The 15,245-nt window shown below is 32.7% G+C and overlaps 1 protein-coding gene across 9 annotated transcripts in view; it reads right to left on the bottom strand.

The window, feature by feature from the left end:
- ZNF711 (zinc finger protein 711) overlaps positions 1 to 15,245 on the bottom strand; it is a 31,360-nt gene that overhangs the window by 8,705 nt on the left and 7,410 nt on the right. For 7 of the 9 annotated variants that reach the window (XM_053580354.1, XM_053580353.1, XM_053580360.1 and 4 more), the window contains 3 exons: positions 10,486 to 11,028; positions 987 to 1,142; positions 200 to 337 (listed from right to left, as the gene is read on the bottom strand). In XM_053580354.1, coding sequence (XP_053436329.1) covers positions 200 to 337; positions 987 to 1,142; positions 10,486 to 11,028 — 837 coding nt within the window. The remainder of the gene's footprint in view (positions 1 to 199; positions 338 to 986; positions 1,143 to 10,485; positions 11,029 to 15,245) is intronic. The other 2 variants (XM_053580355.1, XM_053580358.1) reach the window with 1 other exon arrangement.

Genomic DNA, 15,245 nt, shown 5'->3' with positions numbered 1-15,245 from the left:
TTCATGTTTGCTGATTTCAACATTGCATGTATACACGAATGATCAAAAGGAGCCTTCCCTTTTAAATATTTTTGAAGCAAAGAGACTTTTTATATTAAACTTTTCTCCTATATATATTGTAGTACTTGTATCTCTTAGATTGTTTTTTTAAATGCATAATAGATAATTATAAGTCACTACAGTGCCCTTCTTTTCTTACTGATATCACCTTCTTCTTGAGAAGAATCTTTAACTGCCATGTAAACCATCTTCTCTCGCTGCATTCGGCTCTGGTCAAGGACTCCAGCTACAGAATGTCCACTGGTATACTCACTCTCTGTGACAATTTCTGTTCCACCTTAAAAATTAAAACACTTATCAAAATAGAGAAGTATCACAGAACGATTTCCTGATAATTCATAAGGTGGAAATAAGAAACATTTTCCTTTAGAAAATTATTTTTTTAATTTCCAAAAGAAATTTGAAAGTCCCAAGAAAATTTTCATATAAGTTACACTTGAAATTTTCAGTTATCACTGAGAAGTAACAATTGGCTAACACATCACACTTATATGCCAAGTACTACATAAGTCTTTTATATAAATTTACCCACTAATGTATAGGATTAAGCCCTACTTGGTAGTTACTATCATTATGGCCGTTTTATGGATGAAGAGAGGCAGAAGGAGCTTACGTAACCCATTGATGGGTTACGTTCCAGACCTAGGATTAAAATCAACCAACCTTCCTCTAGAATCCATGCTCTTAAACATTCATTTAATTTCTTAATCTAAACCAAAGCCTTTCCACTAATTTGTTTTGATATTTTCAGCGCTAATATTTTACTCTTTATATTCAAATACAATTTGTTATAATATACAATCCTCAAACAGACCTACAAAAAAAAAAAATCTGTGCTTTGAGGACAATTTTAAAATGGTCCCCAGGAAAGATAAAAATAAATTCTAATTCCTATTATAGCAAAATATGAAAATTAGTCTTTGTACCTATCTCGACATCATCTTCAGCTTCTGCTTTAAATATGTATACTTTTATTACTTCTGAACCAAACCCATCTTCTTTAACATCTTCTTGTGAACCATCATTGCCGATTTTTAATGGTGTGTTCCCCATATGCTCTAATTTCTCCCCAACATCATCCACTGTAAAATAAAGGAGGAACTGGTTCAGTCGAAAAGAACTATGGGTAAGTATTAAGCATAAGTGAAAACATGAAATAATGTGTTAAACCACCTACCCACCATATTCATTTGATGACCTATTAACATGGAAGTGTTATGCTTCATGGAAAAATAGATACAAGGTCAGTTATATTACATTATCAAAATTGTATAAAAAAATCTATTCATGGATTTCTATTTTTGGATACAAAATACTTAATAACCATATAGTTTAATTAAAATTGCCTGAGAAAAGATTAAATATTCACCTATCACTTTCAATATTTTTAGATAAATCCCAACACCAAATGTAGTAACAGAAAAATTAAAAATATAAATACATATTACTCATAAAATAAGCTCTCATAAACAGCTTCCAAATTAAACAGTAGTTGTTTCTAAAACCAATTAACATACAAGACCTAAGATTTTAAAAAGAGGAAACAGAGAAACAAATGATTTGATAAAAGTCTTTTTATAAATCATTATGAAAATAGAATCTTAGTCAATACTGTAATATCTGTTGAGTCAACAGAAGATGACTTCAAGCTGGAAATTTTGTATACATCTAGATTTAGCAATGTATGTTTTATTTAAAAAAATTATATACAAGGAAATAACTAAATGGGTGATTTTACCTTTTTCTTTATTAAAAACCCAATGCTTCAGTGCATATGAAAATAATATACAAAGGTAAAACAGCAATATTTGAGAGTATTACTTGCATTTTAAGTATACTTAAAAGATTCTCTGCTATAGTCCTTAATGACAACATTTAGTTTCACACAAATACTACACATCAACTATGCAACATAGAATATATTAATAAACTTTGTCCTATGACCATAAACCGCATTCAAGCAATATATCCCCTTAAATATTGTGTCTATCATTTTTATTTCAATGCTGTTCCTATAAAAACGGAAACATTACATTGAAATCTGCTTTTTATACATATATAATATATATCACATACCATATATGAAACATAAAATTCTGAAGCCCCTGAGTATACCTAACAATACTACACCTAATAAAAACAGAATGAAGTGTTATTAAAAAGCTTTTAACTTGATATAAGAAATTCACCAAAATCTATATGGGTCAAAGTCTAGATTATCCCTACTTCAATTTTAAATTTGATACATATAACTTAAAACATTCTTTTGGTCTTTCAAAATGGTGGCAAACAACACATTTCAGAAGTTCTTTTAACATTGCAAAGCTGCTTTAACTTTGTAATTAAATACAAATTATTACATACTATTTAAGAGTGAATAGTTTATTGCCTATGAAAGAAAGCATCCAAATGATCAAAATAAACTAAATATTTTCATTATATTACAGCTCCTAATTCTATTATCGTTATTTTTTCACAATGTTTTTGACAATGAGACAAACTAAGATGAAGAAAAAAATGATAAAGTATATGATGTTAAAGTTTATAGCCCCTCTTATAAAATATGGTAAATGAGATGATTAAAAAAACTAAGTAAGTTTTCAGAAAAAGTACTTTCATATTCTTGGAAATAAATACCTAGAATATACAAAAAGTTTTTAAGTCTCAAAAATATGAATTACTTAGTTTGGAATAACTTATGATAAGTTAATTAAATAATTAAAAATGCTCTCATTTGATAAATCCTGTTTTATTATACATGAATGTCTTAAAGTGACAATGGTTCCCTCTGGGATGAGATGAATTAAAACTATAGTTCACAAAATTAAAGCTCATAAACGAACTACATAATTTTTGGGGATTCTCCATACTTCTCCCTAAAAAGGCTGTATTAGTTTGCAATCCCACCAGCAATGTAGAAGTGTTCCCTTCTCTCCACATGGAAAATCCTCAAAGATCTAAAAGTAGACTTTCCATTTGACCCTGCAATCCCATGACTAGGTATCTACCCAGAAGAACAAAAATCGTTTTACCACAAAGACATTTGCACTAGAATGTTTATTGCAGCTCAATTTATAATTGCCAAGTTGTGGAAGCAACCTAAGTACCCATCAACTCATGAAGGGATCAACAAACTGTGTATACTATGGAATGTTATTCAGCCATTTAAAAAGATGGAGATTTTACATCTTTTACATTTATCTGGATGGAGTGAGATACATTCTTAGTAAAGTATCTCAAGAATGGAAAAATAAATATCCAGCGTACTCCATATTAATATGAAATCAATATATAAACAATTACATGTTCGTAAGAACAATAAAACATTATTATAGTTAAGTTTGTTTGGGGGTAGAGAAGCAGGGAGAGGACATTTGGCAGAAGGAGGGAGGGCATGAGGTGGGATCTCACCTAATGTGCATGTTGTGAGGGTGTATAACATGCTCCCTGTGTGAGGGGCGATTCTACAAATGGAACTTTATCCTGGAAGTGAGAACAATGTAACCTAAATATTGTACCCTCATATTAATTTGAATAAAGTTAAAAAAAATAAAAAATGCATATTTTGGCAAACTCTCAATAGTTTTTTAGCATAATTTTAGTTTTAAGTGTTGAAATTATTGTTGCTATTCTCTCTGATTCCATTTTCTGTTGCTATCTCTGATTCCATTTCTACTTTTTCTTAAGGTTCATACTTTAATGTATCCATTATATTCTACTTAGATTGGGTTCCTCAGAATGAGCAATTTAAAAATTACTGAGTAACTGAATATGTTGTGCATTTCAAGTTAATGGATGATAAAGTTATTAAAAATATTGGTGTACAGTTTTAGGAGGTAAACCATTAACTTGAATGAGATTTGTTCTATATCCTTTGTTACAGAAAGGACAAAATTAACAAAGACTTATTAGGAAACCTTATTTACATTAAAAACATATCTTCAAAGACTCATCTCAATGCACTTAATATTCGAAATACATTAAATTCAAACTTTAACTTTTTTGTTGCTTGGAAGGCATGCAATCAATATTCAACCACCATAGGATTGTTTCTTAACCCAGCAATTAAGTAAGTAATAACCATTGCAAAATTCAACTGGCACTAAATATAATATAAAAGAGTAAGGTGCACTGTTTGCCAGCACTGCAAATTTTGGTAACACTCAATAGTCTTTTATAGTCCATTGGCACAATTTGATTAAAATTTCATTTTAGTAAAGTGTGCAATATAATATTCATTTATAAAGCTAAGTAAGTTTTCTGGCTTACTTTTTGTTACATTTACCAAAATTATATAGTGGGTATGATATCATAAGTATACAGTATTCTGATATGCCACAGGAATGGGATCAGGAAATGTACAAAAGATTTGTATTTCACAATATAGGGAAAAACAAAAATTTAGTTGTGTTTAGATTGCGAAGGTGTGTCACTCCCAAATATATACCCAAGGAAACTGAAAATATATGTCCATACAAAATGTGTACAAAAATCATCATAGCAACATTATTCATAAAATCCCAATAGTAGGAACAACTCAAATGTCCATCAACTGATGAATGGATAAGCAAAATGTGATATATCCATATAATGGATTATTACTAGCAGTAATAAAGGAATTAACTACAGGTGACTCTTGAGCAACATGGGCTTGAACTTTGTTGAGTCCACGTATATGCGTATTTTTTCTGCCTCGGCCAAGTGAGGCAGGCCAACCTCCTCTTCCCCACATTCTCACTCTACTCAATGGGAAGGTAATGAGGATAAGACAATAATAAAGACTTAATAAACAATATATATTTTTCTTCTTTATGATTTTAACAGTCCTTCCTCTAGCTTACTTTATTGTAACACAGTATATTATACAGTATAAAATACCGTATTATATAAAATACCAAGTATGTGTTAACTGACTGTTATAGGTAAGGCTTCTGGTCAACAGTAAGCTGTCAGTAGTTAAGTTGGAGTAGATGTAAATTTCTGACTGCATGTAGGGGTAGGGGTCAGCACCCCTAACTCCCACATTGTTCAAGGGTCAACTGTACTTACACATGCTATGACATGAATGAATGACCCTTGAAAACATTAAGTAAAAGAAACAAAACACAAAAGCCCACACATTGTATGATCCCATTCATATGAAATATACAATATAGGCAAATTTATAAAGATAAAATTAATGGTTACCTGAGAGTGGATGGAGTGGGGTACAACTGCTAAAAAGTATAGAATTTCTTTTTGGGGTCATAAAAATTTCTAAAATTAATTACGGTGATGACTGGACAACTCTGTGAATATACAAAAACTCACTGATGTGCACACTTTAAGTTACTGAATTGTATTCCATGTAAATTATATCTCAATAAAACTGTTATATTTTAAAAAATTACAAAGGCGTTAACTTTGTTCTTTTACCACTGAAATTGTTGAAGTTTGAATGAGATCTCCCATTATGCCCCTATCAAGATATTTTGCTTCATACAAAATTGTGTTCCTGGAAGAAATATTAATTTATTTTTGTCAGTAAAAAGTAATTTCAAATACATTATATTGGCTAATTACAAAGGAACTTCTCTGCTCCAGGGAAGCTATTTATTTATTTATTTTTGCAGTTTTTGGCCAGGGCTGGATTTGAACCCGCCACCTCTGGCATATGGGGCTGGCGCCCTACTCCTTTGAGCCACAGGCGCACCCTCAGGGAAGCTTTTTATAAAGAAAATAATCATCCACAAATGTCTTATCGGTGTTAGATAATTTTTAAGAAGAACACATCTCATCTGGGACATTTATAGACAGATAATTTCCAAGTTACTTACCAGAAATGAGAGAGCCTATTATCTGTTTAAGGTAAAGAATTTGTAAGGTTTGGCTTGAATATTGAAGTAAATTCAGATGTACCTAAGATACTGAGAGAAGATAAACTAACTGTAAAACTCAACTACTGATGAGGTTTCCTTATAGGAGTATTTAGGGATTCAGGAATAAGGCAAAAGTCTGTTTTACTCAACTGTGTCTAGTATATATTTTGAAAATCTCTATTAAAAAAAAAAAAAAAAAAAACAGAGAAGAGGGCTTCTTGAATTAACACTGAGGTCTTTCAAGGCAATTTATTCTGTAACTCCTGAAAGATTTGATGGCTAACAGAAACCAACAGGCAATGGAAATGAAATAAAGACTAAGTAAGGGGGGAGCACCTGTGGCCCAAGGAGTAGGGCGCCAGCCCCATATACAGGAGGTGGTGGGTTCAAACCTAGCCCTGGCCAAAAACTGCAAAAAAAAAAAAAAAAAAAAAAAGACTAAGTAAGGGAGGAAGAGATAAAGGAAAAATAGAATAAAATAAATAGAAATGGTTATAGTAAATAGTCTCAAATTGAGTATTTTAACCATTATAAAAACAGCCAAGGTCTGACTGATGGGATAATGGATATAAAATTTCAATTTTATATATTTGTACGGTATATTTTCCACAATAAAAGTAATTAAGTTTTAAAGAAATTATTAAAAATGTTGCTGTTTCTTTACTTACGATTAAGTAGTTAATCCCCAGCCTAAATTTCCCCTAAAATAAGCCCACAGTATCTCCAATAATAATAGAGCAAAACAATGTTCTTCTTAATTTTCAGTATAATTTTGTTAATCTAGAAGGACAGAGGTCCTTGCATTTGACATAAAACAAAACAAATACTCTAACTTAAAATATTCCAGAAATGTTAAAAAACAAACAAACAAACTTGGGCAGAATCAAATCACAGAAGATAATGTAGCAGGAGTGTCCAACCTGCAGCCCACAGGCCACATGCTGACTTTGGGAGGACATTTTTGCTTATCTCTGGTGTCAGATATCATGAAAAGTATGCATAGATTTTTCTCTCTCTCTCTTTTTTATTTTTTTTTTTGCTAATCAGTTTTCATTAGTGTTTGTGTATTTACTGTGTGGTCCAAGACAATTCTTATTCTTCCAATGTGCAGCAACAGCCAAAAAAAAAAAAAAGGTTGGATGCCTACGAATAGTGCAACTATTCACAATATATGATGTCTAAATTTTTGATTACTTTAATGCCAAACAGTTTAATTTAATGAATACCCACTTGAAGGCATATTGAATTTATTTCAGTACAGAAAGACTACTAATTTTGTTACATAGTTTTATATGATAACCAGTACAACTGAAGATTTTTTTAATGTCAGGTTAAGATGTAAATATGAAGTTGCTTTAGTAATCCACATCTATTTGAGAAAAGAAATAGCATTTGCAGTCTTTTAGTGGTTTAAACCACTCTCTTAAAAACAATGTAAATTTCACCTTCAAAAGTGCTTAGAGTAAAAAAACGTTTAACATGCATGTTAAAATTCAGAATCAAATTTAAAAATTAAATAAATTTAGTTTCATTTTTAGTTTTAAATTCACTGACAAACAATATTCAATCCCTTTATACATACTTGCATCCGCAGTCTACCTGGTGATTCAGGTGTGCCTCAATCATTTTTGTATATACCATGCTCATGACTGGGAAGAATCAACATTGTTAAAAGGCCTCCACTATGCAAAGTGACAGATTTTATGCAACCCTCATGAAAGCATCAATGTCATACTTTGATGATCTTGAAAAAAAAAGTCTTTGTTTTATATAGAACCTGAAAATCCTGAATAGCCAACAAAATTCTATGAAATAAAAATAGCCAACAGAATTCTATGAAATAAAAACAAATCTGAAGGCATCACATCACCAGAGTTCAGATTATACTACATGTCTATAGTGATCAAAACAGCATGGTATTGGCATAAAAAGAGACATAGATCTATGAAACATAACAGAAAACACAGACATGAAACCAGCCTCATATTTTCAGCTGATCTTCAACAAACCAAACAAAAAGCATACACTAGGGAAAAGAATCCCTATTTAACAAATGGTGCTGGGAAAACTAGTTAGCCACATGTGAATGACTGAAACTGGACCTGCACCTCTCACCACTTAGAAAAATTAATTCATGCTGAACAAAAGATTTAAATCTAAACACAAGACAATAAAAAGTCTAGAAGAAAGTGTGGAAAAAAAAAAACAAACTCTTAGCAGCCTTGGGAAAGAATTTATGAAAATCCCATTGGCAACTGCAGCAACAATGAAAATAAATAAATGGGACCTGATAAAGTTGAAAATCTTCTGCACAACTAAGGACAATCAACAAAGTAAATAGATAACCTTCACTTGGAAGTTATTCACATGTTAAATCTGATAAAGGGCTAATGACTAGAATCTACAAAGAACTCAAATCAATAAGAAACAAGCAAACAATCCCATTAATCATTGGGTAAGAGACAGAAACAGAATCTTCTCCCAAGAGAACAAATGGCCAACAAACACATTAAAAAATACTCATTGTCCCACCAACTGAGCCACAGGCGCCACCATATGCCGAGGGTGGCGGGTTCAAGCCCGGCCCCGGCCGAACTGTAACCAAAAAAAAAAATAGCCGGGTGTTGTGGGGGGCGCCTATAGTCCCAGCTACTCAGGAGGCTGAGGCAAGAGCATCACTTAAGCCCAGGAGTTGGAGGTTGCTGTGAGCTGTGTGAGGCCACGGCACTCTACTGAGGGCCATAAAGTGAGACTCTCTGTCTCTACAAAAAAAATAAATAAAAATTAAAAAAATAAAAAATACTCATTGTCCCTAATCATCAGAGAAATGCAAATCAAACCCACTGTAAGATTATCACCTAACCCCCATGAGAATAGCCCACATCACAAAATCCCAAAGCTGCAAATGCTGGCATGGAAAGAACTCAAAGTAGACTTTCCATTTAATCCCATAATCCCATTACTAGGTTATCTACCCAGACAATAACAATCATCTTACCATGAGGACATTTGCACTCAAATCTTTATAGCAGCTCAATTCACAATCACAAAGATCTGGAAACAACCCAAATGCCCATCAACCCATAAATGGATTAATAAACTGTGGTATATGTATGCCATGGAATACTATTCATCCATAAAAATATGGGAAACTCTCTACCTTTTGCATTTACCTGGAAGGATTTGAAAAACATTGTCCTAAGTATCTCAAGTATAGAAAAGCAAGCATCCTTTGTACTCATTACACAAGTTGAAACTAGTAGATTGACAACCACATGAGAGAAAAATACAATCAAATTCAAGAAGGGGGAGAGGAGAAAGGGTTGGATAAGTTCCATCTACTGGGTACAATGTAGGGGTATATAGAACACTACCTGGGTGAAGGACTCAACTGCAACTGGACTTTACGTTACAAATGTAAACAATGTAACCTAATTGTATGTACTTCATATCAGTCCAGAATTAAAAATAATAAGAAAAAAAGAAAGAAAAGAACAGGCTGGGCATAGTGGCTCATGTCTGTAATCCTAGAGCTCTGGGAGGCCAATACCAGAGAAGCACTTGAGGTCAGGAGTTAGAGACCAGTGTGAGCAAGAGTGAAACCCTATCTCCACCAAAAATAGAAAAAAATAGCAGGGCACGATGGTGCCTGCCTGTGGTTCCACCTATTTGGGAGGCTGAGGCAGGAGGATGCCTTCAGCCCAGGAGTTTGAAGCTATGGTAAGCTATGATGATGCCACTGCATTTTAGGATGGGCAACAGAGCAAGCCTCTCTCAAACAAACAAAAAAACAAAGAAATTCTCCATGGAAAAGTAAAAGTATTTAACTAATCATTACTACCTACAGTATAATCCCTCAAATTTAGTAAATAATAGGTTAATTTCTTTCTCACGCTCCATACATAACTTACCATAAGATTTTTATTATTGCTGTTGCTCTTACAAATCTATCACTTACAAAGAGACAAAATATTCTGACCTTTCCCCTTCAGATTAAATGTTTTAAGGTTCTCCCAAAGCAGGTTAAAATATGTATGTTCAATAGCTTTGCATGAAATATATACACACACACATAGTTAGACAAACAATATAAACACAGGGAGAACTGTAGAACAGGATCTGAATTTATTTTTTACTTTTCGGTATTTAATTAAAACCATATAACATTTAACATATGCTTAAATTCCTAAGCAAAACTAAATTTACAACTCTAGGGCCTGCTAGAATGCTGTGACTGCATAAAACAAAGTTCCTACTTAAAACAATATATATATACATATATATATATATATCACTAAAATTTTGTATCAGTTAATGTTCTTGTTGAGTCTACCAAATCTATATTTCTATTTGAAGATACTAATAAATTACACTATTTTACTTCATTTTGAGCATGAATTTTTATTTAATTAAAAACATGAATAAACTCAAGAAACCATCTCAAAACAATTATTTTTCAGAAAGATTTCCCTTATGACTTTTATTGAATATATTCCCATCCCAGAAAACCTTTTGAGATTATATCAATCAATTTATTGAGTAATTATAGACTTTATGTTCCACTTACAAGATATCATTAAGTAGTCTTCAGAAGTGCTCTTGATGTCATCATCATCGTCATCTTCAGTTTTTATAGTAACTGTAGAACCAGGAACACCACCAGCTGCTTGAATCACAGTTTCTGTATCTGAATTAGTTACAAGAACCTCCTCTGATACCATCGTGGGAGAGTCAACTCCTGACACGCAATCTTGGACCACATGTTCCAAGTGTCCATCAGGACCAGTAACAAGGTCAGCCACAAAAACCTGCTCAGGTACCCTAACGGTTTCTGTAATTAGTTCAGAAGTCAAGATGTGATCACCATCATCTTCTTCTAAATCATCTTCAATGGCAACATCAGCTTCCAGTACAGCTTCAGGAACAATCACACTTTCTGTTACTACATCAGTCTCTGTGATGATATCAGGCCCATGGACAACTTCAGCTGCAAGGCCATGATCAAGAGTTATACCATCATCTGTGACAACATCAGAAACTAATACAGCTTCAGGAACCGAAACAACAATATGATCTCCATCGATATGCGCAGTACCAGCCATTCCAGCCACTATAATACAAACAATTATCCAAAAAAGATGAAGTTATTTTATTAATTAAAAATACTATATTTAATATATCAAATTGTATACAACTTTTCTTAAATACTAAATAGTCCTGGCCAAATATATCATTTTAAATACACTGACAATTTAACTGCAATAAAAACCATTACCATCCAGGAACTGGAAAAATCTGAATTAAGATCTTAAAAATCATGTACATTATTTTTTAAGTAAAATATAAAAGTCAATTGAAACAGCTAAAATAAAAACAGTGATAACAGCACAGGCTGGTGAGGATGTTGAGAAACTAGATTTCTCATACCACTGGTAGGAATGTAAAATGGTAGCAGCCACTCTGGAAAATAGTTTAGCAGTTAACTTATTAAACTAGACATGTGTTTACCATATAATTTAACAACTGCAATCTAGGAGACTTTTCCCCAGAAAAATTAAAACATTTCTAACAGCTCATAGTAGTAGCAGTAGCTGTTACTTGTAGTAGCAAAAAACTGGAAACACCCAAATGCCCTCCAACAGGTGAAAGATTGGTTAAACCAACTCTGGCATATCCTTACCACAGAATAATTTTCATTAGTAAAAAGGAAGAAACTATTGAATCTTCTCCGTAAAATTATTTTGAGTGAAAAACATCAATCATCAATGGTTAAGATACCATGTAATATATAAATGAAATAGTTTATAATATTCTCAAACTAATAAAATTATAAGTAGGGAAAGACAGATTAGTGGTTGTCAAGTGTATATGTGTATGTGTGTGTGAACACACAGGAATAGCATATGTATAATAATATGCTATATAATAGAAGAGTTCTGTTGTTTTCATTGTAGTGGTATTTACATGAATCTATATGTGGGATTCAACTGCATAGAACTCAATACACAGATGTACACAAATATACATAAAAACAATGAACACTGAATGAGCTCTGTAGTTAACAGTAATGCACTAATGTTAATTTCTTGGTTTTGATACATACGTAATTGTATTACAATTACATAAGGTGCTACCTTTAGAGGTAGATGAGTAAGGACACATGGGATTTTGTGTACTTTTTTTTCCTACTTCTTGTAAGTCTGTAATTGTTTCAAAATATTAAAATAAAAAGGAAACACAAACATAAGAGGATACTAATATGTTAAATTGAGCTAATAAAATATTCTATTATAAAGTTATGTATTATAAAGTCCCTAAACTTCTTGAACTTAAATAAAAATAAACTAGAAGTACTCAAGAACAAAACATCAATCACCACATGTTCTTATTTTTAAGTGAGCACTAAGCTATGGGTATGCAAGATCATACATAATGGAATAATAGACACTGGAGACTCAAAAAATGGAAGAAGGTAGGGTGAGGGATGAAAAATTACCAAATGAATATGATATATACTATTCAGTTAGTATGTACACTAAAATCTCAGACTTCACCACTATATAATATATCAATTCAACAAGATTCCACTTATGTCATGTCTCCTAAATCTATTTAAATTTTAAAAAGAAAAAAACTATTACATCCAGAAGTGGAAGGCATGTTTTGTTTTTTTTTTTAATTGTGTTTTCAATGGAGAAATACATCATCTGTTTACAAAATAGCTCTTGAAAAATACAAGGAGTACAGATACTATAAAACAAAGCAAACTCCAGTCATGAGACACTACATATATCATGCGAAAGCAACAGTCTGATCTCCAGGTTATGAAAACTAGAATTAAAAACTCACTACACAGAAAAGATCCAAGTTTCCAGCTTGGTAAAACTTGGGTGCAGTTACATGGCATGTTTTAAACCTCATTTAGTGGAGGAAAAAAATCCTACTCACATTATACTAAGATTTCATTTGATAACTATAAATCTGTAGGATAAAATTTTACTGTTTTTCTTGAGCAGTATGGTAAACAACAACTCCTACCTACCTTATAAATATTGTATGAGCAAAAAAAATCCCTTCATGAAGAAGTCTGTTATGTTCTGCCTCCCTGAGATGGTACAGTAAACAAGGGAATTTGTAGACCTGGTTATAATAAATTATCTACATGAAATCATACAGTATACACTTTTCTCATATAATTATCACTCTCTATAAAATAGTACCTGAAAAAAGTACCGTTTGCTATAGTGTTCACTACTTGTAACCAATTCATTATGGAAGTTAGTCAATAAGGCAGAATGGAGACCATGGATATCCTAACACTCATCAAAGAATAAGGTAAGAAGGGAAAGTTGAGCTTTCATCAGAGCTCTTGGGTTTATTTTCCTTTCAACCCTTCTGAATTCTTCTCCTCATTCTTTTTTTTTTTTTTTTTGAGACAGAGTCTCAGCATGTCGCCCTGGGTTAGAGTGCTATGGCGTCACAGCTCACAGCAACCTCAAACTCGTGGGCTTAAGCTATTCTCTTGCCTCAGCTTCCCAAGTAGCTGGGACTACAGGCACCCACGACAACACCTGGCTATTTTTTGGTTGTAGCTGTCACTGTTGCTTGGCAGGCCCAGGCTGGATTCGAACCTTCCAGCTCCAGTATATGTGGCTGGTGCCCTAGCCACTGAGCTACAAGCACTGAGCCTCTTCTCTTCATTCTTAAACTTGCATCTATTTTTTTTATTTATTTTTATTAAATCATAGCTGTGTACATTAGTATGATCATGGGGCACCATACACTTGGTTCATAGATCCGTTTGACACATTTTCATCACACTAGTTAACATAGCTTTCGTAGCATTTTCTTAGTTATTTTGCTAAGACCTTTACATTCCACATTTACTAGGATTCACATATACCCTTGTAAGATGCACTGCAGGTGTAATCCCATTAATCCCCCTCCCTCCACCTACCTCCCCCCTCCCTCCCCTCCCTTTCCCCCTTCTCCCTATTCTTAGGTTATAACTGGGTTATAGCTTTCATGTGAAGGTCCTACATTAGTTTCAGAATAAGGGTGAGTACATTGGGTACTTTTTCTTCCATTCTTGAGACACTTTACTAAGAAGAATATGTTCCAGCTCCATCCATGTAAACATGAAAGAGGTAAAGTCTCCATCTTTTTTTAAGGCTGCATAATATTCCATGGTGTACATATACCACAATTTATTAATCCATTCGTGTATCGATGGGCACTTGGGCTTTGGACACAGTTATATAATCCTGGAAATCCACTGGCCATTTCACAGATGGGGAGGAGAAGGGGATTTACATTTTACATTTAACAACTGGAAATGTGCTTTTTACAAGGAAATATTAGATTTTAATCCTATAAAATTCATGGTATTAGAATTCTACATATGTAAAATATAAATTACATTTCTATATTTTCACAAATGAATGATTTAAAAGATGGAGAATTTCATTTATTTTAGAGCAATGTTGGAGATTAGCCTGGCTCCTGAGGGTAGACCACAAAAAAGGATGGAAGGATAAAATAATGCTAATGCTGGCCTGGGTTCAGATTAACCTGGTTGAATGGATTCTAAGAAGATCGAACAGAATGGTCTTAAGTGCTTTTAAGTTCATCTAGCCTCTAATAGGAACTTACATGTCAAAATAAATCAGATCTAAAATGGAAAACATCCAAATATGAGAGCATACCATGAACCAAATGATCCCAAGGATCCTATACCAAGAATTAATAATTCTCCCACAGGGTATACAGACATATTATTCAGATGAAGATCTAAGATGTCTCCTATTAAATTTTTCCCTTTTATCAGTTTACCTATTAGATTTCATTGAATTTCTAAATAAATCCACTTATTTATCTATATATTAATTATATTTATTGAGCACTGACTACATAACAAGTGACTTGCTAATACTTTTACATATTTTATCTCATTTAGTCCTCAGAACAATTGTATAAGAGTTATCATCCTCGTTTTAAACATTAAAGAACTATAACAAGCTTGCCCAAGGTCCAAGCTGAGAACTGAACTCACTGTTCAACTTCAGATTGGCTTTTATTTCTACTTGCCTAGGAGGAAGACAGAGCTTATTTACCCTACATACTGTTTTGTAAAAAGATTTATGAGTTTAACAAAGTGAGGCACTACTAAATGAATAGTTTGAGACAAAGAGTAAAAAGACCTATTACAGTCCCTCATTTGAATTTTAAAGGATTCACTAAGTAGCATTAAATGACATTAAGAATTTTTCTTACTAGCTTTTGAAATTATAAATAAGAAAAAGTCACTTAAAAATATGAAATCAAATA

Source organism: Nycticebus coucang, chromosome X (assembly GCF_027406575.1).
Source record: "Nycticebus coucang isolate mNycCou1 chromosome X, mNycCou1.pri, whole genome shotgun sequence".
In the NCBI taxonomy this organism is placed as follows: Eukaryota; Metazoa; Chordata; class Mammalia; order Primates; family Lorisidae; genus Nycticebus; species Nycticebus coucang.
This window is presented reverse-complemented; position numbering and strand designations above follow the sequence as displayed.